The 22,157-nt window shown below is 39.0% G+C and overlaps 1 protein-coding gene across 5 annotated transcripts in view; it reads left to right on the plus strand.

The window, feature by feature from the left end:
* Window positions 1-22,157, plus strand: part of COL18A1 (collagen type XVIII alpha 1 chain) — a 101,550-nt gene that overhangs the window by 73,663 nt on the left and 5,730 nt on the right. For all 5 annotated transcript variants that reach the window (XM_087920782.1, XM_087920783.1, XM_087920778.1 and 2 more), the window contains 16 exons: window positions 5,155-5,217; window positions 6,262-6,327; window positions 6,697-6,732; window positions 7,563-7,616; window positions 9,326-9,400; window positions 10,597-10,662; window positions 10,799-10,841; window positions 11,425-11,478; window positions 12,658-12,701; window positions 14,228-14,338; window positions 17,026-17,188; window positions 17,268-17,344; window positions 17,812-17,940; window positions 18,812-18,847; window positions 20,032-20,343; window positions 21,231-21,428. In XM_087920782.1, the coding sequence (XP_087776908.1) occupies window positions 5,155-5,217; window positions 6,262-6,327; window positions 6,697-6,732; window positions 7,563-7,616; window positions 9,326-9,400; window positions 10,597-10,662; window positions 10,799-10,841; window positions 11,425-11,478; window positions 12,658-12,701; window positions 14,228-14,338; window positions 17,026-17,188; window positions 17,268-17,344; window positions 17,812-17,940; window positions 18,812-18,847; window positions 20,032-20,343; window positions 21,231-21,428 (1,527 nt within the window). The remainder of the gene's footprint in view (window positions 1-5,154; window positions 5,218-6,261; window positions 6,328-6,696; window positions 6,733-7,562; window positions 7,617-9,325; window positions 9,401-10,596; window positions 10,663-10,798; window positions 10,842-11,424; window positions 11,479-12,657; window positions 12,702-14,227; window positions 14,339-17,025; window positions 17,189-17,267; window positions 17,345-17,811; window positions 17,941-18,811; window positions 18,848-20,031; window positions 20,344-21,230; window positions 21,429-22,157) is intronic.

Here is a 22,157-nt window from a genome sequence, read left to right on the forward strand (position 1 = left end):
AATGGTTAACTATATATTGCTTGCTTGCTGCCCACACTAATGCTGCCCTTAAAGTTGCTGCTTTCAGACTAGGTGCAAATACTTCATCATAGTCTTTTGCACTTTGTCTAAAGCCTTGGGCTACTAACCTTGCCTTATGGATTGTTTTTCCATCCTTATCTGTTTTTATTTTAAAAATCCATCTGCAGCCAATGGGTTTTTCATTACTAGGTAATCTCACGTTTTCATACACTTGCATATCCTTCAATGATTTCAATTCCTTATTAATTGCTGCATACCAATTTTCTTTCTCTTTAGAAGGATATCTTTTAATCTCATCCACAGTATTTGGGATTCTATTTTCCTGGCACACTGTGTTAGCCTGGTATCTATCAGGCGGTCTAGAAATACGTGTAGTCCTTCTGGGTATTACTGGGCTTGGTTGAGTTACTACCTGTTCCTCATCTTCAGCTATTTCTTCCTCTAGGGGCTGTACTTCTTCCTGTACTTCTTCCTTTACATTATTTTTAAAGTTACAGGGATACTTAATGGGATTTCTATATGATTCAATAACCACCTCGTTATTGTTATCCTGCTCTAACTTATCCCATCCTACGTGCTCTAGAAATTGGGCATTAGCACTACATAACACCTTAGATGTGCCTTTCTCCCAAAATCTATATGCCCTATGGTTAGCTTGGTAACCAACGAAGAATAATTGTTTAGCTCTATGTTGCCCTTTACGCCTGAGTTGTGTAGGGATATGCACCCATGCTGGTGCACCAAATGTGTGCAGGTAACTCAAATCAGGCTTCCTGCCATGCCACATGGTGAATGGTATTTCACCAGTGGTTGAGTTAACCACATTATTTAATAAATGATTAGCACACATTGTGGCCTCCCCCCACAAAGAATCAGGTAACCCAGAATCAGTTAACATAGTACGGGTCATTGCCTGCAATGTTTGGCCTCGCCTTTCAACATATGCATTGTGCTGTGGTCTGTATGGTGCAGATGTCTTGTGAGCTATTCCAGCTGCCTTTAATCTACTCTGGAATTTGCTATTGACAAATTCTGTACCATTATCTGTCACCAGGGTTATAATTTGCTGTTTGGTTTTTCTTTCAGCAAACTTTAACCAGTTGAAGAAATGTTGATATGTTTCAGTTTTGCTTTTCATTAGGTAGCAAAACCCATATCTAGAGTAATGGTCCATAATGCTCAGTATATATCGAGCACCCCCCATACTTGGTTTCTTTGGACCTATAATGTCTGCAAATACTACTTCTAACGGTTCTTTAGTTTTGAAACCATTTAGTCTATTTGCAGGCATTATTTTACTCTTATCTTCACAACAGACATTACAACGCAAATACTTATCACAGGGTTTTAACCTTATTCCTGCAGATAACTCTACTGTACGTTTTAGCATTTTAAAATTCACATGCCCCAAACGCCTATGCAATAAATGGATACATTCGTCATGAGGCTTGATATTATTAAATACAGTCTGTGCCTCCCCTTTCTTACTATCATGTAAGACATACAATGCTCCATTTAAAGCTGCAGTTACCTTTTTGTTATCTCTCTCCAGTATGCACTTATTATTATTAAATGTAACTACATATCCTAGTTTATCTAATACTCTTACAGAAAGTAAGTTCATCATTAACTGTGGTACATATAACATTTTTATATTCTGGTTTAAACATGGACAATAAGCAATACCTTCACCCTTGGCCTTGAGGTGCCAGCCATTGGCGAGTGATATACATTGAGAACTTGTAGACATTTTTATAAACTTTGTCTTATCTCTCGTGATGCAGTGGGATGCACCACTGTCCACCACCCATAAATCATTCTTCATATCACAATTGCCAAACATGGCCAGTTCAAAGGATTTCTTTGGCTTCTTTACATTCTGGCTTTTTACTTTTCTGCAGAATCTTGCCAAATGTCCTCTGCCTCCACAATTAAAACACTTTTTAATTGTGTATGCCGTTGAAGATAAATTCTCTTCTTCCGGGTGCTTTACTTTACACAGCTGGTTTCTTTCCAGCCTTGAAGATAATTTCTCTTCTTTATTAGGCTTATCTTCTCTCAGCTGGTCACGTTCAAATCTTCTTCTGGCTTCTTCTAATAGCCTGCCAGTAATCTCAGTTACTGATAAACTGTCTTTTGGCAATACCTCTAATGCAGTCACAAAATCATCATAGCTTCGATCCAAAGAAGACAGTATGATGTATACTTGTTGCAACTCATTAAATATAAGCTCTTTTTCTTGTAATTCTTGAAAAATGCTTTTCATACAGTTTAAATGAGTTAACATGTCTCCATTTATCTCAAGATGTGTTCTAAACAGCTTCCGTGTAAGATTGATATGAGCTCCTACACTGTCTCGAACATAAATCCTTTTGAGATTATCCCAGCAGTCTGCAGCATTTTCCACTCCACGGATATGAATGAGTTGCTGGTCAGACAGGGTGAGACCTATGATGCACACAGCTTGCTCATTCTTTCGTTCATAATCCTGTATCAGTTTATAATCCTCTTCATCATTGGGATTTAAGTTAGATACATCTGGTGGGTTTGTTATTATGTTCTACAAACCTTCTCTTCGTAGAAGTAAACTACATTTCATTGACCATGAAACATAGTTTGTTCCATCTAGTCTGGATATCATGGACAGACTTGGCAAATTTACTTGTGCCATTGCTCTTGTGATAAACAACTATTTAACAAACAGTTTGTATTTACAGTAATGTGCAACTCACACCAGCTCTCACTGCTATATCCTGGTTAGTTAGACTGTGCACTCTGCTGGGCCCATAACCAATGTTAGTGTTTGGGGATAAACCCCCAAGCAGAGTATGCAGCAGCAGTCAAGCCAGGCAGGCAAATGAGAGAGAGAGTGGGCCCAAGAGTATACACACACTGGAGACAAAAACACTGCTTGTGGTTTTAAAATAGTTATTTATTGCACACAGAGATTAAGAAGTGTCATTCAGTCCATATATCATTATCCAGTATATCCATCCAGTTATCAAGTCCATTAACAGTAAATACAATGTCTTTATCTGCTTGTAAATCTTCTCCCGATACCTTTCTCTCAAAGACAACGCTGAATCCACAGCTCACCAGGCAAACAGTCTTTGTGTTCAGTTGAAATGGTATCTGGCACAGTAGCCTCCAAAAGCAAGCAGACAGACGTTCCAAAACAGCAGGCAGCAGACCAGGAACAGAACCAGGTGCATCCAGAAGCCGCGGTCTATTACGTTTCCCTTCCTACCTTTATTACTGCCTGCAACCGCACCCACAATGACATTGCAGTTTCTTGTGCTTAAAGCTACAAAACACTTTAAACTAGGTTTACATATTTATTCAACCCAAACCTGGTTGGTGTATCCATATACCCAACATTAATGACCTTTGTGATCACCTTGTTAGCACCTGCGTCCTCTTTGCTGATGATGTAAAACTATTCAACACCACTGTCAATGCTACCATCCTTCAAAAAGACCTTGATTATATGTTTGAATGGTCTAACAGTTGGCAACTCCAAATCTCTACCAACAAATGCTCTGTCCTACACATTGGTAAAAAAAATCTATATACCAAATACAAGCTAGGCAGACATGACCTTGTTGATGACCCTCACTTTGTCAAGGATCTTGGAGTTCTGATATCGAATGATCTAAGCATGAAAGCTCACTGCAACAGTATTGCCAAAAAGGCTTTAAAAGTTGTAAATTTAATTTTACGAAGCTTCTCCTCTGGTAATACTGATTTGCAAACTAGGGCATTCAAAACCTTTGCTAGACCAATACTTGAATTCAGCTCTGCTGTCTGGAATCCACATTGTATATCAGACATAAATACAATTGAGCGAGTCCAGAAGTATTTTTTCAGAAGAGTACTAAATTCCTCTGTTCGCAACAGAATACCCTACAGCACCAGACTTGAGATTCTAGGCTCAGATAACCTTGAATTACGCCATCTAAGATTAGACTTAACATAGTACATAAAATCATATGTTACAATGTCTTACCAGTTGATGAATATTTCAACTTTAACAATAACAACACAAGAGCACAGAACAGATATAAACTAAATGTAAACCACTCCAAGCTTGATTGCAGGAAGCACTCACTACCTGATTCTGTTGTCATCTGCTCAAACCCCTACTCCTTTACCCTCAAACTAACCTCCATTGACCTCACCCCATTCCTAAGAGGTCTGTAAGGGTCGTGCATAAGCGCACAATCATGCCTACCGTCCCTGTCCTATTGTCCCCAAATATTAGTTCCTATTTCTTGCATTTAAACTTATGTTCTTGTTTCTATTATAATGTAAGCTCTTGACAAAATAAATAAATAAATAAATAATAAAATAAAATGTAATGCAATCAGACAAGGTAGTATGTGTTATTGGGGTATTGCAAAGCTGTCTTCTTTCTCTTTTCCTTTTCAGCATGTTAAAGGCAACTTTAGTTTGCAGAACTATTAAAATTGTCTGGGTGCTCCTTTGTGTGAGGAGCTGAGAAAGTCATTATATTTTCCAGGCCACAGAAATATTTCTGAGCTTTCCTTTGACCCTAAAGCTCTTCTCTTCTCTTCTCTTCTCTTCTCTTCTCTTCTCTTCTCTTCTCTTCTCTTCTCTTCTCTTCTCTTCTCTTCTCCTCTCCTCTCCTCTCCTCTCCTCTTCCCTTCCCTTCCCTTCCCTTCCCTTCCCTTCCCTCCTCTCCTCTCCTCTCCTCTCCTCTCCTTGTATTAATTTTTCTTGTCCTTTATAAGGTATTCAAATTTGTACCTGGAAAACTTCATCATCTGTCTATCTGTCAGTCAATTGATCACCTTCTACAGGAAGAGAATACAGGATAGCATTCTATGCTCTGAGATAGCTAAACTGTTTACAAACTGTTTACAAGAAAAAAACATTTTAACAATTGATCTTCAGGAAACCATGATATTCAGGGCAATATTTATCCAGCGGGTTCCATTTCCAAATAGGTTATTGAAAGAAAGAAGGCCCTATTAGCTTACCACATGCTTTAATGTGCCATAGGAGAAGCATATGCAGTTAGTAAAAGTGCTCAAAAATAAAATTGCTCAATTAGCCCCAGGAAAGAATTGGACATGAGACTTGATGACATGAAATGTGTACCTTCCTCTTTAGGGACCAAAGGGACCTAAAGGTGACCCAGGAACTCCAGGTTTACAAGGCTATCCTGGACTGAAGGTAAGATTGTATAAAGCACTTTTTAAAAAGAAATCTGGGTTGCAAGATCATTATCATAGTGGAAAATTGTCTCTTATCCAAGATATTTTTCGTTTGCTTCTAATTTTACTATTGCTGTATATCCAGCTCTGTTTTATCACCGGAAGTACCATCCCTGGCTCATTTTCACCCTTAAATTAAGCTTCTCTTAAAGTTTTCCTTAAGTTAGAATAATATTAGCAAGTGCTTTCATTGGTTGGAATTTGTGGGAAAGCTACATGGAAAATGAAGCAGGAGAAATTGGATTTGATGGTGTTCTGGTAATATTACATTGAATTTCTGGAAAACAAGAAAAGTATAACTAAAAATAACTGATTAAATGGCTATTGCTACTAATCAGGTTCCCCTATTTAAAATGTCTTTTTGTAGGGTATTTTATTTTTTCCTTTGTTAAATGAACAATATCTCTTATTTGTGTGATCAATGGGAGGAAAAAACATTTTATTGCAAGATCATCTAACATTGCCATATTCATGTGTTATTTCCACTGTAGAAATTTACAGCAAAGATATACATAATGTGCAAATACTGTAGGAAAGACCATATATAGATCAGTTTAGTTAGATATTACATTCCCTTGTACAAATTGTACTGACCATGTCTCAGCATGATCACCGTAGTAAAGAACCACAGTCAGAAGTAAAAATTATAGCAGTTTTTAGCCAAAATGCATGATTTGTCTCATTCCTGTATTGCAGCTTTTACAGTACGTGCAACTTGCTTACCAAATAATTTATTTTAAACATTGAGAGTTGGGATAATTATTTATTTAGATTCAGGATAATAATTGTAGTCAGTACTTAATTTGTGCCAGGAATGGGAGTATATATACACCTTGGACATAAATGCAAAAGTATTGTTTGGTACTTTGGAATCCAGTTTAATTTCTCCTTGCTTTAATAAAATGATTGCATTGTACTAAAGAGATGCTTATAATGTGTGCTACATTTGCTCCGGAAATGATATAAACCACTGTTTCCTTCTTGTGTTTTGCTCCCTGGACAGGGTGAAAAAGGAGAGCCAGGAGTTATAACTAGGCCTGATGGAATAATCCTTGCAAAAGGAGAAAAGGTATAGTTTTTTTCTTTCTTTCTTTTTTTTGCTTACATTTGAAAAATGTTTCCCAATTACTATTGCTTTTGGGCAGCAAGATACTAAAGAATCCGCTTCTCACATGGTAAAGAAGGACTTCCTTGCATGAGGAAGAAAGGAAAGAGGGCCCTAACTCAGCTTCTGATATAAAATCTCCATTAGCTTTAGGATTCTTTAAATCTATCTTCCAATTAGAAGTTATTTACAGATTATGCTAAACTTCAGTTCTTGTAATTCTGCGGTAATTAGGTGATGCTGAAAGAGGAAGTTCTATACAGCGGTGTTTAGTTAGGGGAAACTGTTCCAAAAATGATGTGCCTTTCTGACCATACACCCTTTTATTTACAGGGTGAACCAGGCCCAAGTGGACCCATGGGACCAGCAGTAAGTTATAAATGGTATCTTTACTTTTATGCAAGGAATTAATTTCAGAATTAAGCACTCTTCACAATGGTTATTACTTTATTTTTTTGGACTGATGAAACTTTAAAAATTCTCATAATTGTATTTGTTGTCCCCAATTGTGGTTTAAATACTGCTGCACTCTTTCTCTTTATTTTGGTAGGTGCAGTTAGGAAATCTTATGGATAGATTATGAAAGTAAAGTCTGCAACAAAATATTGTAGGCATCCTCCCTTGAAAGCGACTGAAGGCTGCCAGCCAAACCTAGCTAAATCTAAAAAGTTCAGGACAGCCATTTCTATCCCATGTCCTGTGTTATTTTTCATACTGATGCTTAGTTTTTTCATGATTGTCCATCATTGGGTTTTCTGTGGGGCAGAGGGTAATATTAGGGTTTTCTCTAATACAGTGTTTCCCAAACCTTTTAAGACGTATGGATTTCAACTCCCAGAATTTCTCAACCAACAAGATGGCTGGGGAATTCTGGGAGTTGGTCCACATATCTTAAAGTTACCAAGGCTGAAAAACACTGCTCTAATATATCCAAATCTAGGTATTTTCTAGACCTCTGCAATTTCCTCAGAAGCCTTAGTATTATTTTTTATCCAGTTACTGCATTTTGACCTTAATTTTGCTAGCATTCATGCAAAATTTTTCTGTTGGAAGGAACAATGACATAGCCCTTCAGCTTCCTTCTGGGTTTATGAATCTTGTGGTATAAATATAGCAACATTGAAGTGATTCTGGGTCTTCCCAATTTACCATCTCTGTCTATCTTTTCCAATAGAGTTTTTCATTTTGCTTTCTTTTAGGGGTCACCTGGGCGATATGGACGGAAGGGAGAACTTGGCTTTCCTGGAAGACCTGTAAGAGTTTTGATTTTTATCTAGCTAGTTATTTATTTAATTTATATGCTGCCCATCACTCCATTCAGATTTTAGTCCCTTTCTGAGATATATAATATTCTTTTCTGTAAATGAAGAGAAAGAGAAAATTCTCAACTCATCATCCTGTATTTGACTGGAATTAAAGAAGTGGCAGAAATTAAAATTATGTATATTTTCTTGCAAATGAACAATGAATCAATAACAAAAATGAATGCAGACCCATAATGTTCTGCAGACAATTCTCCAGGACATAAATACCAATGGCACACATAGTAGTATCTGTCCAAACTAAAAGTAACTGCGTTTCCAACCACTATTCTCAGAGCCTCCCTAGCAAGATTCATAAAGAGAAAAGTCAGGGTGTTTCAAGAATCTAGCAACTGAACTATTATCCTTTTACAAGCAATATATTCTAAAGTCATTAGGATAAAGTCTTCTTCACTGTATTTTTATTGCTTTTCTGTGAACTGGTAGACTGGTGAATCAGTTCACTGACAATAATGAGTGAACCATCTCCCAAATCTTTATTAATATCGAAACTGACCATTAGAACATGAGTCTTCTTAGCTGTTCCTCTCCAGAGCAGAATTCTGGCTCCATACAGATACAGCTATGTCAACTTCATGGTATTTTTCTGTCTTCCTTATGAGCACATGGCTATCTCACTACAGTGGTGCCCTTTCTTTTAGGGCCTGTCCTTTTCCAGCCAGGATCCATCTGCTCGACAAAATAATCCCACTAGCCCACAATTTGACTTACATGGCACATCTGCAGCTGCTGTTGGAATGACTCTCCAGTGTATTTTGCACTTCAGCTAGATTCTCTGGCAGTGTCAAAACAGCACTAAGGAAGGAGAGCAGCTGTCACACAAGGCACCAGCCAGAAGCATCCATGAGCCAAGGGCCAAGAGTGTCCAGGGCCAAGAGTGTCCTTCACACTTTGTGGCTATCCTCCAGTGGTCAAGCCTGAGCTTTTTAGCTTATCCACCCCATTCAAGATAAACTGTAACACAAGAATGGTCTTCACAAATTGTTCACAAATAAATGCACAGCCATAACTTCTTTCCTCTCCCCACGTTTTTGCTCTGCTGCACCCTTTAGAAGCAGGAAAGATGATGGTGGCTGAACTGTGGGTACACATTCCCTCCTCACATTATGTCATTTCTGTAATCCTTGTAACAGAATGTAATTAATTAATATATTAGGTTGTCAATTTTAAATTGTTGGGTGTTTTATTTTTATTGTTTCATTTCGTTATAAATGTGTTTGAAAGATTATGCAATAGTTTTAGTATAAAAAGACCATGTCATTATAACCATGCCTTTTATAATCTAAGTCTGTATGTGGCTCATTCATAAATTGCAAGTAACATAAGATCTACTGAATAAAGTCATCCATACAGCTACCTTTCTGATGTTGAAAGAGTAGCTTTGCATACATGTATAAGCCCAGATGTAGGTTATATAAATGAAATCGAGATAGAGATAATGTTTTGTTGCATTGCTTTTATTTTTTTCTCTTTTTTCTTTCACTATTTTTTTCTTCCCTGTTTTGTTTTTTTAAATAAATAAATCCTATTATAAATGAGCAAATACAGTACTTTCTTTTTGTGGATATTTCATTGCATTCTATTCAGCTACTCCTCACCATCTTTTCAAGGCAATTCCATTGATTTGTTGATCCTTTCAGGGCCGGCCTGGTATGAATGGATTGAAAGGAGAAAAAGGTGACCCAGCAGACTTAAGCGGAGCGCTGGGCTTAAGGGTAAGTAAGCAATTCTTTGAATGATAAGAAAAGAATGGATGTGCTGCATCAGACCAGGGGCCTCTCCAGTAGCTTTCTGTGTCCCACAGTGGCTTACCAGGTTTATTTGGGAAACTCAGAAATACAGGCTGTATAATGAGAGCTGTTTGCCGTTGTTCCTTTCTAGCAGTTGGCATTCAAATATGCAGTTTGTATATTGGAATTTGTTTGTCCATTTAAATCCATTTGAATACAATTCCAAGAAGTATGAATTTAGTGTAGTGGCTAAGGCACCAGGCTAGAAATCAAGAGATCTTGAGTTCTAGTCCCACTAGGCCAGCAGGGTGGCCTCAGTCCAGTCCCTCCTTTTTAGCCCTAGAAAGGAGGCAGTGGCAAATAATTTTTAAAAATCTTGCCAAAAAACCTGTAGAAACATACCTGACCAGAGTCAATACTGACTTAGAGGGACATAATTACATTGTACCTTAGGCTGAAGGATGGTGGGCAGCAATGCTGTCTATGTTCAACCAGTATTTATTTAGTGAAGCTTCTCAGGCTCTATTATTAGGAAAAAAGGAGAAAAAGGTGAAGTTACAACAACATCATATTTAACCTTCAGTTACTTTGGTCCACCATGGATAGTTGCTCAATGTTTGGCCAAGCTTTTTGACAGTCAAGCCCCTCTACTACAAAAGTACAACTTCATAGGGGATATATATATTTGCTCTCTCCCTTGGTTGCCTGAGAACTAAAGCAGAGGGAAGTACCACACAATTAGGGGGAGGGGGGAAGCAGCAATAAGTTCACTTGTGGGTTCCCATGTTCTAATCCAGGGGAAACCTGGATTCCAAGAAAACAGATATGAATCCCCCTAGATTCCTCAAATACACTGAGTAAGTAACCATCTGCTAGTACAGACTAATGAAAGGGGATATTGTTGTTGTAGTCTTTGCAAAGCTGCAGGCAGCAAATTTACTTTACTTTTTTAATCTATGACTGATGGAAAGATACACAAGCATGTATATTTTCATCATTGCCTATGCTGTAAACGATAAAGCTGGAACAAGATTTCGCTGGCAATGATACTTTCCATTTCTTTCTATTGTGTTTAGGTAGAGTTGAGTGGCCGCTGATGTATTGCAATCTCTCGGACCTCTGTTTAATATTTCACCCTATTAAATGTAATGAATGTCATGATTTTTCCCCTTTTCCCCTAGGGTCCTCCTGGCCCCCCAGGGCCTCCAGGCCCCCCAGGCAGTCCTGTACCAGTTTACGAGAATAATGTGAGTAATAGCTAAAATACATCTCATATTCCGGGGAACTAAGGGGACATATTGTTTTAGGGCAGAAAATGGAATGCCTAATTCTTTTTATAGCCACGCACTTTGGTAGAAACTTTTTTTTAAATTATTGTTTCAGGCATTTAGTGATTTGGGCCCTCCAGGACCTCCAGGATTGCCTGGTAAGAAAGTGGTAGATCTAGATAAAGGAAGTGGGAGGTGGATTCAAGAAGGCCTACAACCATGGTGGTTCTTGCCCATGTTTTACCCCTGAACTGGGAGCAGTGTTTTTCAACCTTGGCCACTTTAAGATGTGCAGATTTCAACTCCCAGAATCCCCCAGCCAGGTGTCCAGCCTTAATTTTGCCAGATGGGTTGGATTCCTGCTTCCACTAACCCTGCATATGGGCCATGATGGCTGAGACTGTTGGAAAATATGATTCAAAACATTTGGGAGGAACCCAAGTGGGAAATACTGTGATAGAAACATAATAATTTTTTTCCCTTCCCCTTCGCAATGACTTGAGTTGCCATTAACAAAATTAATTTCTCCCCATCTAGTAAGTATGTATCAGAACCATTGCGTTGTTCTTCTCCTAAAGGTTTTAAAATAATTTTGTTTAAAATGAAGCCACAATTTAAGCTTTTGTTTAAATGAACAGTTTCTGAACATTTGGTTTTGTGTTAGATTTCACTTGGGTTTGGAGTGTGATGCTTCCTCATTAGTTCTTGGGGTGCCAAGCCTTATGCCAGTTTCTATTTCAGGCTACCATGGTCAGAAAGGAGAAAAAGGTGAACAGGGTCTTCCAGGACCACCAGGTAAGCTTCCCTAAAATATGATACATGTTTAATTTCACATTTACTTCAGCTCTTATCAAGACTTGTCATGAATCATACAAAAACGGAAAGATAATTTAATTTCCACAATGGGCAACTGCAAAAGCTGACGGAGTTAGCAGAAATGGCTAAATTGACTGATTTAATCAAAAAGGACAGCTAAGTTTGTGTCCACTTGGAAATCATTTCTGGACTTAGTGCTTGAGGTGTCAAAAAAATGAAACTTTGACATTAGGTTTTGTTGACTAGATAGGTTTGTAGTTATAGTAATGGTTAGAATATATTACTGCATAAAGGCTGGAACTATACCAGGGGTGTCAAACTCAATTTCATTGAGGCTGCATCAGGAATGTGTTTGACCTTGGGGGAGGGGGATGGAGTGGGTGTGGCCAGGGTGGGCATGACCAGATCAATGTCATTTGTGTCAGGGTGCCTGTGGTGGTCCAAGCGCTCTGCCACAGAAAACAGGCTCCTGAGCTCCATTTTCAGCTGCAATGGCCTCCTGCAACCCTCTACCAATGAAAACGGAGAGTATATATATGCTGACTTTGAATACAAATTTGAGGAAGATAGTGAACATTTGCAGATGATGCGGGTGTTTTGATATTGCCTATCAAATGTTCCTAGAATTCACAATGTGAAACTATTGAAAAAGGCAAGCTATGTCTGCAAAAATAACAAACATATCCATTCTGAGTAACCAGCTTTTACATGCTTTGCTTTAAGCACCAAATTCCCTTGTCTTCAGGCACATCCTCTTTGTTTTCTGGGAAAAAAGTGATAGTTATTTGTCTTTTTCCTGGGTGTCGATCTTCTATATTTACTTCTTCCCACTATCATCAAAATGAACTAAAAGATTTTGGGGTCTGCTTTTCTTTGGTAAAGCTCAGCTCTCCAGTCTATGTCAGAAACTGGCTCATGCCTCTCACTTCAGCCTTGCTTGTATTTATTCAGGAAGAGCTGTGGTTATTGGAAAGCGAGTTCCAAAATGTCCATCCAGTAAATATAAATATTTGTTACATATAACCCTGAGTGATTTGGCAGTGCCTTGAAATTTCATTGTAAAAGAGAGGAGAAAGGAAGCAAGTTTCTCAGCATAGTACATGCTTTGCCAGGAGGACAACTGAATTCTCGGTTTCTTTTTTGTTTCTTCTCCATCAGGCCAGTTTCCTTATGACCTCAGCAGATTCAGCTCCACCTTCAGGGTAAGTAGTCTTCACATGGGAGGAAAGTGTGGGTTTATAAAGAACCCAGATTTCTTTATCCTAGGAAGATTGCTGGGGTAATTGATACATTGGACCTCAGAGCAAGATGGCAAATCCGCCCAGCATGTGTTTATTAGACTGGATAATAATATAAGCAGGCATGGGATTTTCATTGCAGGAGTATTACTGTGAGTTACCTTAAATATCAATCTGCATTGGTGATATAATGGTGAGCATAGCTCCCTTCCAAGCAGTTGACCTGGGTTCAATTCCCAGCCAACACAATTTGCTTTGCTTTTTTTCCAATATTATCCTTGCTTCTAAATTTCAACATCATTGAAGTTGTATTCTGCTAAACATGGCTGAAAGCCCAGCCCTAATGTGGGTTTGCAAGAGCTAAACTTCTGCTGCTGTACAGATGAGGATGGTGGGCTATTCAGTGAACCAATTTCACACAATTTTATTTGGATTAGGTTGATTTCCATATCTTCAGAATACAAAAGATGCTCTGCATTGCTGAAAATGTAGCTTTTTAAACCAAGGAGCCTCAGATTATCTGATCTTGCAAAAAAGCATGCCTAGTATGTTATTTCTGGTTACTTATAGCTTATCCATGATCAGGGTATGCATATTCAAAATGTTAGCCTTCAAACAACTAAATAAATCATTCATTCGCTCAGACTTCTCAGTGACAGATTCACAAATTGCACAAACATTTAATATGTTTACCTGCTTAAACATTAATTAGGATTTCCCAGATCAAACTGTCATGGCAACTTGTTCATTAGCCTACAGACTACAGAAGCTTTTTCATACAATAATTTAAGTCTCTAGGGAACCAAAATTAAGTGTGTTTCAACATGCCATTAAACATATATTTATTAAATAAAAAACTGTTTGTACTTTTGACATTTTACTTGGCTGCTACTCTGGCAGTGATTATTATTAAGTAGAACTTAGTGTTTGATTCTGTTGCTGAATACCAACATAAAAGCTTTGAACCTAATCATCTGAAACATGTCTGATTTACCCATTCAGAAGAGGCAATGGTGTCTGACTATTATCTCCAATGAGTTTTATCTTCAATTGGGCATGTATTACCCTCTCTTAAGAGTCAGCTTGTTTTAGTGATTAAGGCAACAGGCTAGAAATAGGAAACTGCAGCTTCTATTACAGCCTTAGGTACAAAGCTAGCTGGTTTCTCTCGGCCCTAGGAAAAGGTAGGAGTTCCAAAATCTTGGTAAGCAAACTGCAGGGAGTTGTCCAGGGAGACACCAAGAATCAGAAACTGACTCAAAGAACAAATATAATAATAAAAATTATCATCACCTAAATCAGCCTTGCATTTATAGAGCATGGTAGCCAAAGTGGTGTTTTAGTTCAGGGTGAGAAATTTTGTCCTTATGTCTTATTTCTGTTTTTTCTTTGCTATTCCCATTGGGAGGTTTCACTTGTTCCTTTGCCGCAAGTGGATGCATTTCAGTTGAGGATTGTTGCATATTCGTTTACTAATTCTCTGTCCATAGGGAGAAACAGGAGACAAAGGTGATCCTGGGATGAAAGGCGAAAAGGGTGAATCAGGTGTTGGATCAAGTGCTGCTGGACTTCCAGGTCCCCAAGGGTATCCTGGTCTTCCGGTGAGAGTTCTCATAGCATACAACAATGTCTTTATAAAATGGCATGTTCTTCCATTTTATTCCTTGATAATTTTCAAGATGGTGAAAATGTTACTACGTGTGTAGCAGCTTTGAGTGTCTATGTGGTCTTGAAAAGGAAAAAGACTAAACTCTCAAAGAGCAGAAGCTTTTCAGTGTTGCTTCTTAGCAAAAACTAGTGTCCTCTGGTGTAAAGACATAGCAGTTTAGAATAGTGTTGAGGCACATTTGGAATACAGGCTTTATGTAAGGTCCTGGCTTGCTAGTCTTCTCAAGAAAGCAGAACTCTTGAAACAAATAGCATTTCAAAAGGAACTTTTGTTGGAAGACAAGAGATAGCAGAGAGAGTGTAGGCAGAATCTGAATTTCCCACACTGAAGCGTCAAGTTAAACCACTTCTTCAAGGCCCCTCCCAATGCCTAGTTCAATTTTGAGCCAATTCCAAGGTGCAGAGATGTTGTGAGGTGGTGAAGGTGATAAGAGGTGGTTCCCAGGCACCACCTCGTTCCTCCGGGGTTGAGACATAACAGATGGCCCAAGGCAGATTCTTCCCCTTTCCCAGCTTCCCAAAGGTACATCAAAGCAGAAAAAGGAACAAAAGAAAACCCCATGAAAGTGTAACCCCAAACGTCCCCCCTCCCACCAGAATGGAAAGGTCCTGATAGAGATCTATGGGACCTGATATAGGCAGTCCTTGCTTAGCAATGGTCACATTTAGCATCCATTTGAAATTGCAATGGTACTTTAAAAAAATCAGCTTTGCAACCAGTCCTCACATTTATGACAGTCTCAATATCCTGCAGTTAGGTGATGGCCATTAGGGAGTTTCACAACCAGCACACTTTTACAACCATTTGCAGCATCTTGTAGTCATGTGTTTGCAATTTGCAAGCTTCCCAACGGGCTTATAACAAACAGAGTTAGTGGAGAATGTAGGAGTAAAAATCATAAATTGCAATCACAACAACCAAATGGGAAGTTAGATCAAAAGCCCATTGTGGTCACATACTTTTCTGATCAGCTGATTATAATTGTGGTTGCTAAGCAAGTATTATCTGCAGCTTACAGCAATAACTGAAGAAAGCAAGAGGAGGGGTTAATCAGCTTGTCACTCTGAAGTTAATTTCTTCTCAGTCTGTTCCAAGTGTAGGCCAGATCAATATCAACCATGTCATCATTACTGACACTGTTGATATTATAGTTATTAATATTTGGCTCCATTCTTCAAAGATCTCCTTTAAAATTTCTAATACTATGAAATTTTGTGTCATTTTGTAAGTCCTAGTTAACTGACACCAAAAATTAGCTTGTGATTTTTTTCCTTCTACTACTCAGAATCGTTAGTCCCCTCTAGTGTCCAGTTTATTAAATCATAAAGTCACTTATCTTTAATATGAACCAAGAGAGTTAAAACAACTCATTCTGAGCACATATTCCCTCCTTATTTGGAAAAGTTCTGAAGAATTGGTCTAATTATACAGGTTCTTTGGTCTTTGTCATGGTTGTTGGCTCCACATGGAATGTCTCTCCATTTGGATTTTCTGGGCAGCAGCCTGACAACTTTCTCAACAACCTTCCCTTAAAAGAAAATGTTGGAGATTGGATGAACATTTTTTTAGATTTTTATTTTTAATCGCATCTTTATTATTTATATTTTAACTCAAGGTGGCAAACATATTTAGTACTCCTTCCTCCTGTTTTTCTACAACTGTTAAGTCCAGCAATGGCTTCTTAAGTTGGGAGTATACCACCACCTCTTTCAAAGCAGTTGAAAGCATCCCTTGCCTCAACAAAGCCAATATTTTTCCATGGACCTAATCATATCAGATCCTGGGCATTCTTCACCAAAAAAAAGGATCTAATGCAGAGGTGTCAAACTCAAGGCCCATGGGCTGTATCCAGCCCACGGGGTGCTAAAAATCTGGCTTGAGGGGCCGGCCTGGAAATATCAAGGGACTAGCCCATGGAGCCTCTGGCAGCTAAAATGGGCTGTGTGTGGGACCTCCGCGCCTCATTTTCACCCTCTATGGCCCTCTGCAGCATCCTGCTAGCCAAAACCAGGGCCAAAACCAGGCCAAAACCAGGCCAAAAAATGGGCTGAAAACAGCCCAAAAAACAGGCTGAAAATGGGCAAAGAATGGGCCAAAGAATAGGCCAAAATGCCCCTGCCACCATGCCCTCACCCCCTTCTGCCACTGGCCCACAGAGGAGAACTACAATGCTGATATGGCCCTCAAAGAAATCCAGTTTGACACCCCTGATCTAATGGATAGGTAGCCAAGACCTGACAATCCTATACACTTCCTTGGAAATTAAAAGCTTGAATTCATCTCGGCTAACTATGCAAAGCCTTGCTTCTGATATCTTGATAGGAGCTCACCCAATCTGAATGAATCAGACAGATTTTATCAGACAGATTTTATCTATCAAATCCCAAGAATATTCTTCATGGTAGCTTTACATGTAGTCCTGTGGTTTGTCCTCCCCAACAAAGAACAAGTCACTGTAAAAAGGGCTACCAGATCACATCTGCAGATGTGGTAAGAGTGGGAAACAGCTATGTAAGATGAACGTACCTCTTCTCAGGCTTAGAATAATAATGGTGGTTATTAATTAACAACCACATTCCTTCTTTTGGGCAAAAAGTTAATATATATTTGCTTTTTCAGGGTCCCAAAGGTGAGAGCATCAGGGGCCTGCCTGGCCCTCCAGGCCCCCAAGGACCTCCAGGGGCAGGTTTTGAAGGACATCCAGGGCCACAAGGGCCGCCTGGCCCTCCTGGCCCTCCAGGACCTCCAGGACCCCCTTCTTTCCCAGGTCCCCACAGGCAACGTGAGTAGACACTTAATGTCTCTTCAATTAATTTGTTACAGATCGATCATGGTTTAAATATGGTTTTGCTTTCTTTCAGATATCAGTATTCCAGGACCCCCAGGACCTCCAGGACCCCCAGGACCTCCAGGCATTAGTGACCCACCTTCTTTGGGGGTGAGATGAAAAACCTCGTATTTTTAGAGCATTATTCTCCAACTTGTTACATTCCAGATTGTTGAGTCTAAAATTAAGCCTCATGGATTTAACCTGGGTTTACACAACATACAGATTAAACCAAGTAGTGTCAGTCTCTGGTTCAACAGATTGTGAGAATCCAGCCACTGTCTTTACACAAGGGTGGACAACCTGTTAGGTTTCAACAGCCTTCCCCCTCAACCCCCCAAGACTGCAACTGCCTCCCCCTGTCAAACCTCCCAAGATTGCACTGCTGAAATTTGGCCACAGAATGGTCAACTGTGGCTGGTAGTATTTGGTTTAATTAAAGTGAGAATGATAATATTGCACATCTTGGAAGCTTCTCATTTCCATTCCACCCTTGCTCCCCTTATATTGCTAATGAACAGTAGCAAAAATGCAGAGTTCTTTTCCCTCACATTTTAAAAATGCTTTTTCTCCCAAAGGTACGGATTTTAGCAACCTACCAGAACCTGATGAGCAGAGCTCATGAGGTGCCTGAAGGGCAGCTCCTTTTCATCCAAGATAGAGAAGAGCTCTACATCCGTGTCCACAATGGCTTCAGAAGAATCCTTGTGAGTACCCTCTGCCTTAGCATTGCTCAACTTCAGCAATTTAAGATGTATAGACTTCAACTCCCCTACATGCTGATAAGGGAATTCTGGGAGTTGAAGTCCACTTAACTTAAAAGTTGACACAAAGTTGAGAAACATTACTCTGCCTCAACTATGGCGGTGTTCCTAAGGGATGAAACTTTAGATGCACAATTATTATGGCAGAATAAAAACTCTCTTCAGGGAAAAATAACTAGGTTATTCACATGTATAAAATGAGAATGGGATCTGAAAGGAACACTCTCCCATAAGGTTGGATGAACTTCCCTCTCGATTTAGAAAGGGCTTGCTTAAAATAAACTCATGTACACTTGATGTCTGTGGAGATTCTCAGTCATAGAAGATCATAGTTGTCTCAAAGGTGTTTTTTTTTCTTCAAAAGGCAACTGGTTTTTTTCCTCAAGGAAAAAAGCATCTTTGAGATAACGTAAGCTTAGTTCACATTGGACTCTGTAATGTCAGTTCAAATGTAACCAGATTTTAGCATGTGGTCTTCTCAGGTCTTAAGATAGGTAAATAAACAGAACTTTTATGAACCCAGCTTCACCATCACTAAGTTCTCAAAGCCTTGGGAAGACCATTTATACCTTCGAACTCAGAAGATTGAGGCAGCAGGAAATAGACGTCAAAATTGTTATTGTCCCCACCCACCTACCCAAACTCTTGGAAAGAAGAATGACATGCTGAAAATATTTGGTTTTCTTTTTTCCTATAATATCTATGTGTCAGTAGTATTATTTCCAAACAGTTAGCTTTTTCAGGAGGTTGGCTGGGAATTGCTGCAAGGAAGTGCTATATAAATTCTTCAATCATTGTTTTGGTTCAATTTCAGCTGGAGGAAAGAATATCCATTCCTGGCTCTGGACTGGTAGGTGGAACATTATTATCTAATACTAGCCATTAGCTAGAAAACCTATAAAAAATGCAACATCCTACGCTTGCTGCTAGGACTTTTCTGTTTTGGGAATATCTATGGTTCTATAGGATTTGCTTAATGTTTGGATTTCCGTAGTTAATTATTTGCTTTGTGCCTTTGTAACAAATCAAGATAGCTTTTATCTGAATGCAATATAACTAGAGTTATTAGGTGGTGGAAACTAGGAGGAAATGAAGTTTTGCTGTATGCAAATAAATTATATGATTTCCTCATTCACATGAATACAGGTACTCCTTGCTTAATGACTTAACCAATTGTTCACAATTACAAAAGACGTCCCCAAAGCTACTTACAACCCATTTTCAAAGTTCTGATGTTACATTTCCTTGTGGTCACATGGTTGCATTTGGGATGATTTGGAATTGGTGCACATTTATGGCCATTTGTAGCATTCCATGGTTGGCTGATCATGATTTTCTACCATCTCAAATGATTGGGCGTGGTCGTGCAGTGACTTTTTCAATGACTCCATGACTTACAAACATAATTCCTAGCTCAGTTATGGTTATAAATCAAGGACTACCTGTAAAGGGAGAAATTGCACTGCTAAAAACAAAACAAAACCAGAAGGTAGGGAAGCTCCTATTGCTGAAAGATCCTAAAAAAATGAAATTCTTGGCACTGGGGCTTCTACCTGGGATTCTGAGTGAGTAGGGGAGAAGCCATCCATTGTCCTTGCAAAACTAGATTGGCTATGACAGTGGCCACGTTTCATTGACTTCAGCACAAAAATATCCTAAAAGCCCTTTTTTTTGTGCCAGATCGTCATATTGCCTTTGGCTCGTACACTTTTCATACCTGAGGCAGCTTGGTTCTAGCTATTTCAGTTTTCAAGTAGTGTTTTCTTCTTCTCCCAACTGTTTTTGCCATTGATATTGTCTAGGATGTTTCATTAAAAATGTGACAGTAGAGACCAGGCACTTGGCTTTAGCAAAGGCACCTGCCAGTGACTATCATTTTCCAAAATATGTGTCAGCTCCTTACAAACAGATTTAGCACTTCTTCAAGTACACTAGAACTCTTTTTTTTAAAAAAAATACATGGCTTTCATACCTTTTGAGACAATGCTACTTCTCTTCTGAGCAGAAGGAACCTGATTCTTCATTCCATTCCAGGACAATGAAGTCTATGAAAGATCTTCCAGCATCCACTACTCTCATGGAGGGACAGCCTCCTCTGGATCTCATCGTCCATTTCAGCCACACTTACCAGTACATGCACGTCCGGAATATAATGCTTATTCTACTGCCAAACCTTGGAGAGGGGACGAGAGTGTGGTCGACCCACATCACCTTCCTGAGCAACCTGCCGTCCACCCACCTCGTCAGGGAGCACAGCAAGAATCCTTGGACCATTTCTTTCCTAACAACCGCCAGACTGAGACTGCTCCTTTGGCAGTTCACACACATCATGACTTCCAGCCAGCTGTGAGTGTCCCTGTGTCATCAACGTATCCTTCATTCTAGCATCTGCCGCAGCTTGTTGTGGTGTCAGTTCAGATTTAAGTTGCTAGCTATGAAAACAGCTAGCAACAGCAACTCAATGTAACTGGAGGTTGAGATCAGGGTTGATGTCACATGTTGGGTGGCTTTTGGAGAATGGACAAAAAAAAATCAAAACCCCTGAAATGATTTCTTTAAGTTGTTATCCTGCCCATGAGCTGAACAAACTGAACTCAGTACAAATGCAAATGGAAAAACACGAGGACTCGGTTTTAGGGGCAAACATAACTTCTTTCACTGGGTCATTTTGCCATTTTCACCATAGCATTCATGCTTCCATTCCTCCACTAAAACAGTGCAGGCAAGCTATGCTGATACTCATTTCAGGATACAATATCTGTACAAAACATGATAATGATAAGAAATGCTGGTTTTGCCTTCTTTTTATGGATTGGCACGTTATACTAATTTGTTTGGTTATGTATTTCCAGACAGTAGATTGAATAACCATGCTAAACAACCTGCGTGAATATGATCACTGGACTTTTCTTCCATTTTATCTTGACATAGATTAGGCTAGAAGATGATGATTCACCCCAAAACAGCGAGAATCAGTGAGCTTCAAAAGTGAATCAGAATTTGAAATCTCCTAATCACTGTATCATACTAGCTGCTTTTGAGGATGCAGGTGCTAAATAGCAAAAAACTGTTATGATCCATCTGGGCAGCAGTGAGCTGAAAAACTGGTCTGGATAACTTGAATTTGATAAGAGCAGATACTTTCCATTGCTAGGCTGTCACAGCAGGCATCAACCAGATGAAATATTTATCCTGGCTCTTCCTGGCGGGTGAACATCTGTTTGTTTTTCCAGCTGCATCTTATAGCCCTGAACACTCCCCAGAGCGGCAGCATGCGGGGCATCCGAGGAGCTGATTTCCAGTGTTTCCAGCAAGCTCGGCAGGTTGGACTGTCTGGCACTTTCCGAGCATTCCTCTCCTCTCGGCTGCAAGACCTCTACAGCATAGTGCGCAGAGCAGACAGGAGCACAGTGCCAATTGTCAATCTCAGGGTATGTTGGGTCACAGACCCGTGCAAATTAAGTTTCATCAAAGTACTAAGAAGACAATTTGTTAGCCGTTAAAGAACAAAATACTTCCAGAAAGCAGGAACAAATCATAGCAGACTAAACTTAGCTAGTCCCTCCCACAAATAGTTGCAAAATTATAATTCTGTACTATGTAACTAATTTATCTTACTTTAAGAAAGACTTTGCACAAGATAGCTCACAATGAAATAATGATATATGGTTTTGATGATTAGAAAAAAATAGATTATAGAAAAAATATAAGCATTGCAACCATGGATCAAGAGGTTAATTTATATTTGTAACTGCTGTAAAAGAAACCTTTTATATTTTCTTTTTTTTCTGCACTTTTTTTCTGTTTTTTCTTCTTTCTTTTCCTTCTTTTTTATTCTAAATATTAATTCTTATTTTTCATCTTAAATTTTTAACAGATGATTGATATAGATAGATGATAAATTAGATAGATTAGATAGATTAGATAGATAGATAGATAGATAGATAGATAGATAGATAGATAGATAGATAGATAGATAGAGGAGGAGAGAGATGAAAGATAGATGAAAGGTAGGTAGGTAGAGAGATAGATGATAGATAGATAGGTAAATAGATAGATGATAGATGATAGATAGATAGATAGATAGATAGATAGATAGATAGATAGATAGATAGATAGAGGGAGGGAGAGAGATGAAAGATAGATGAAAGGTAGCTAGG

Source organism: Pseudonaja textilis, chromosome 1 (genome assembly GCF_049901715.1).
Source record: "Pseudonaja textilis isolate UNSWEBS1 chromosome 1, rPseTex1.2, whole genome shotgun sequence".
In the NCBI taxonomy this organism is placed as follows: domain Eukaryota; kingdom Metazoa; phylum Chordata; class Lepidosauria; order Squamata; family Elapidae; genus Pseudonaja; species Pseudonaja textilis.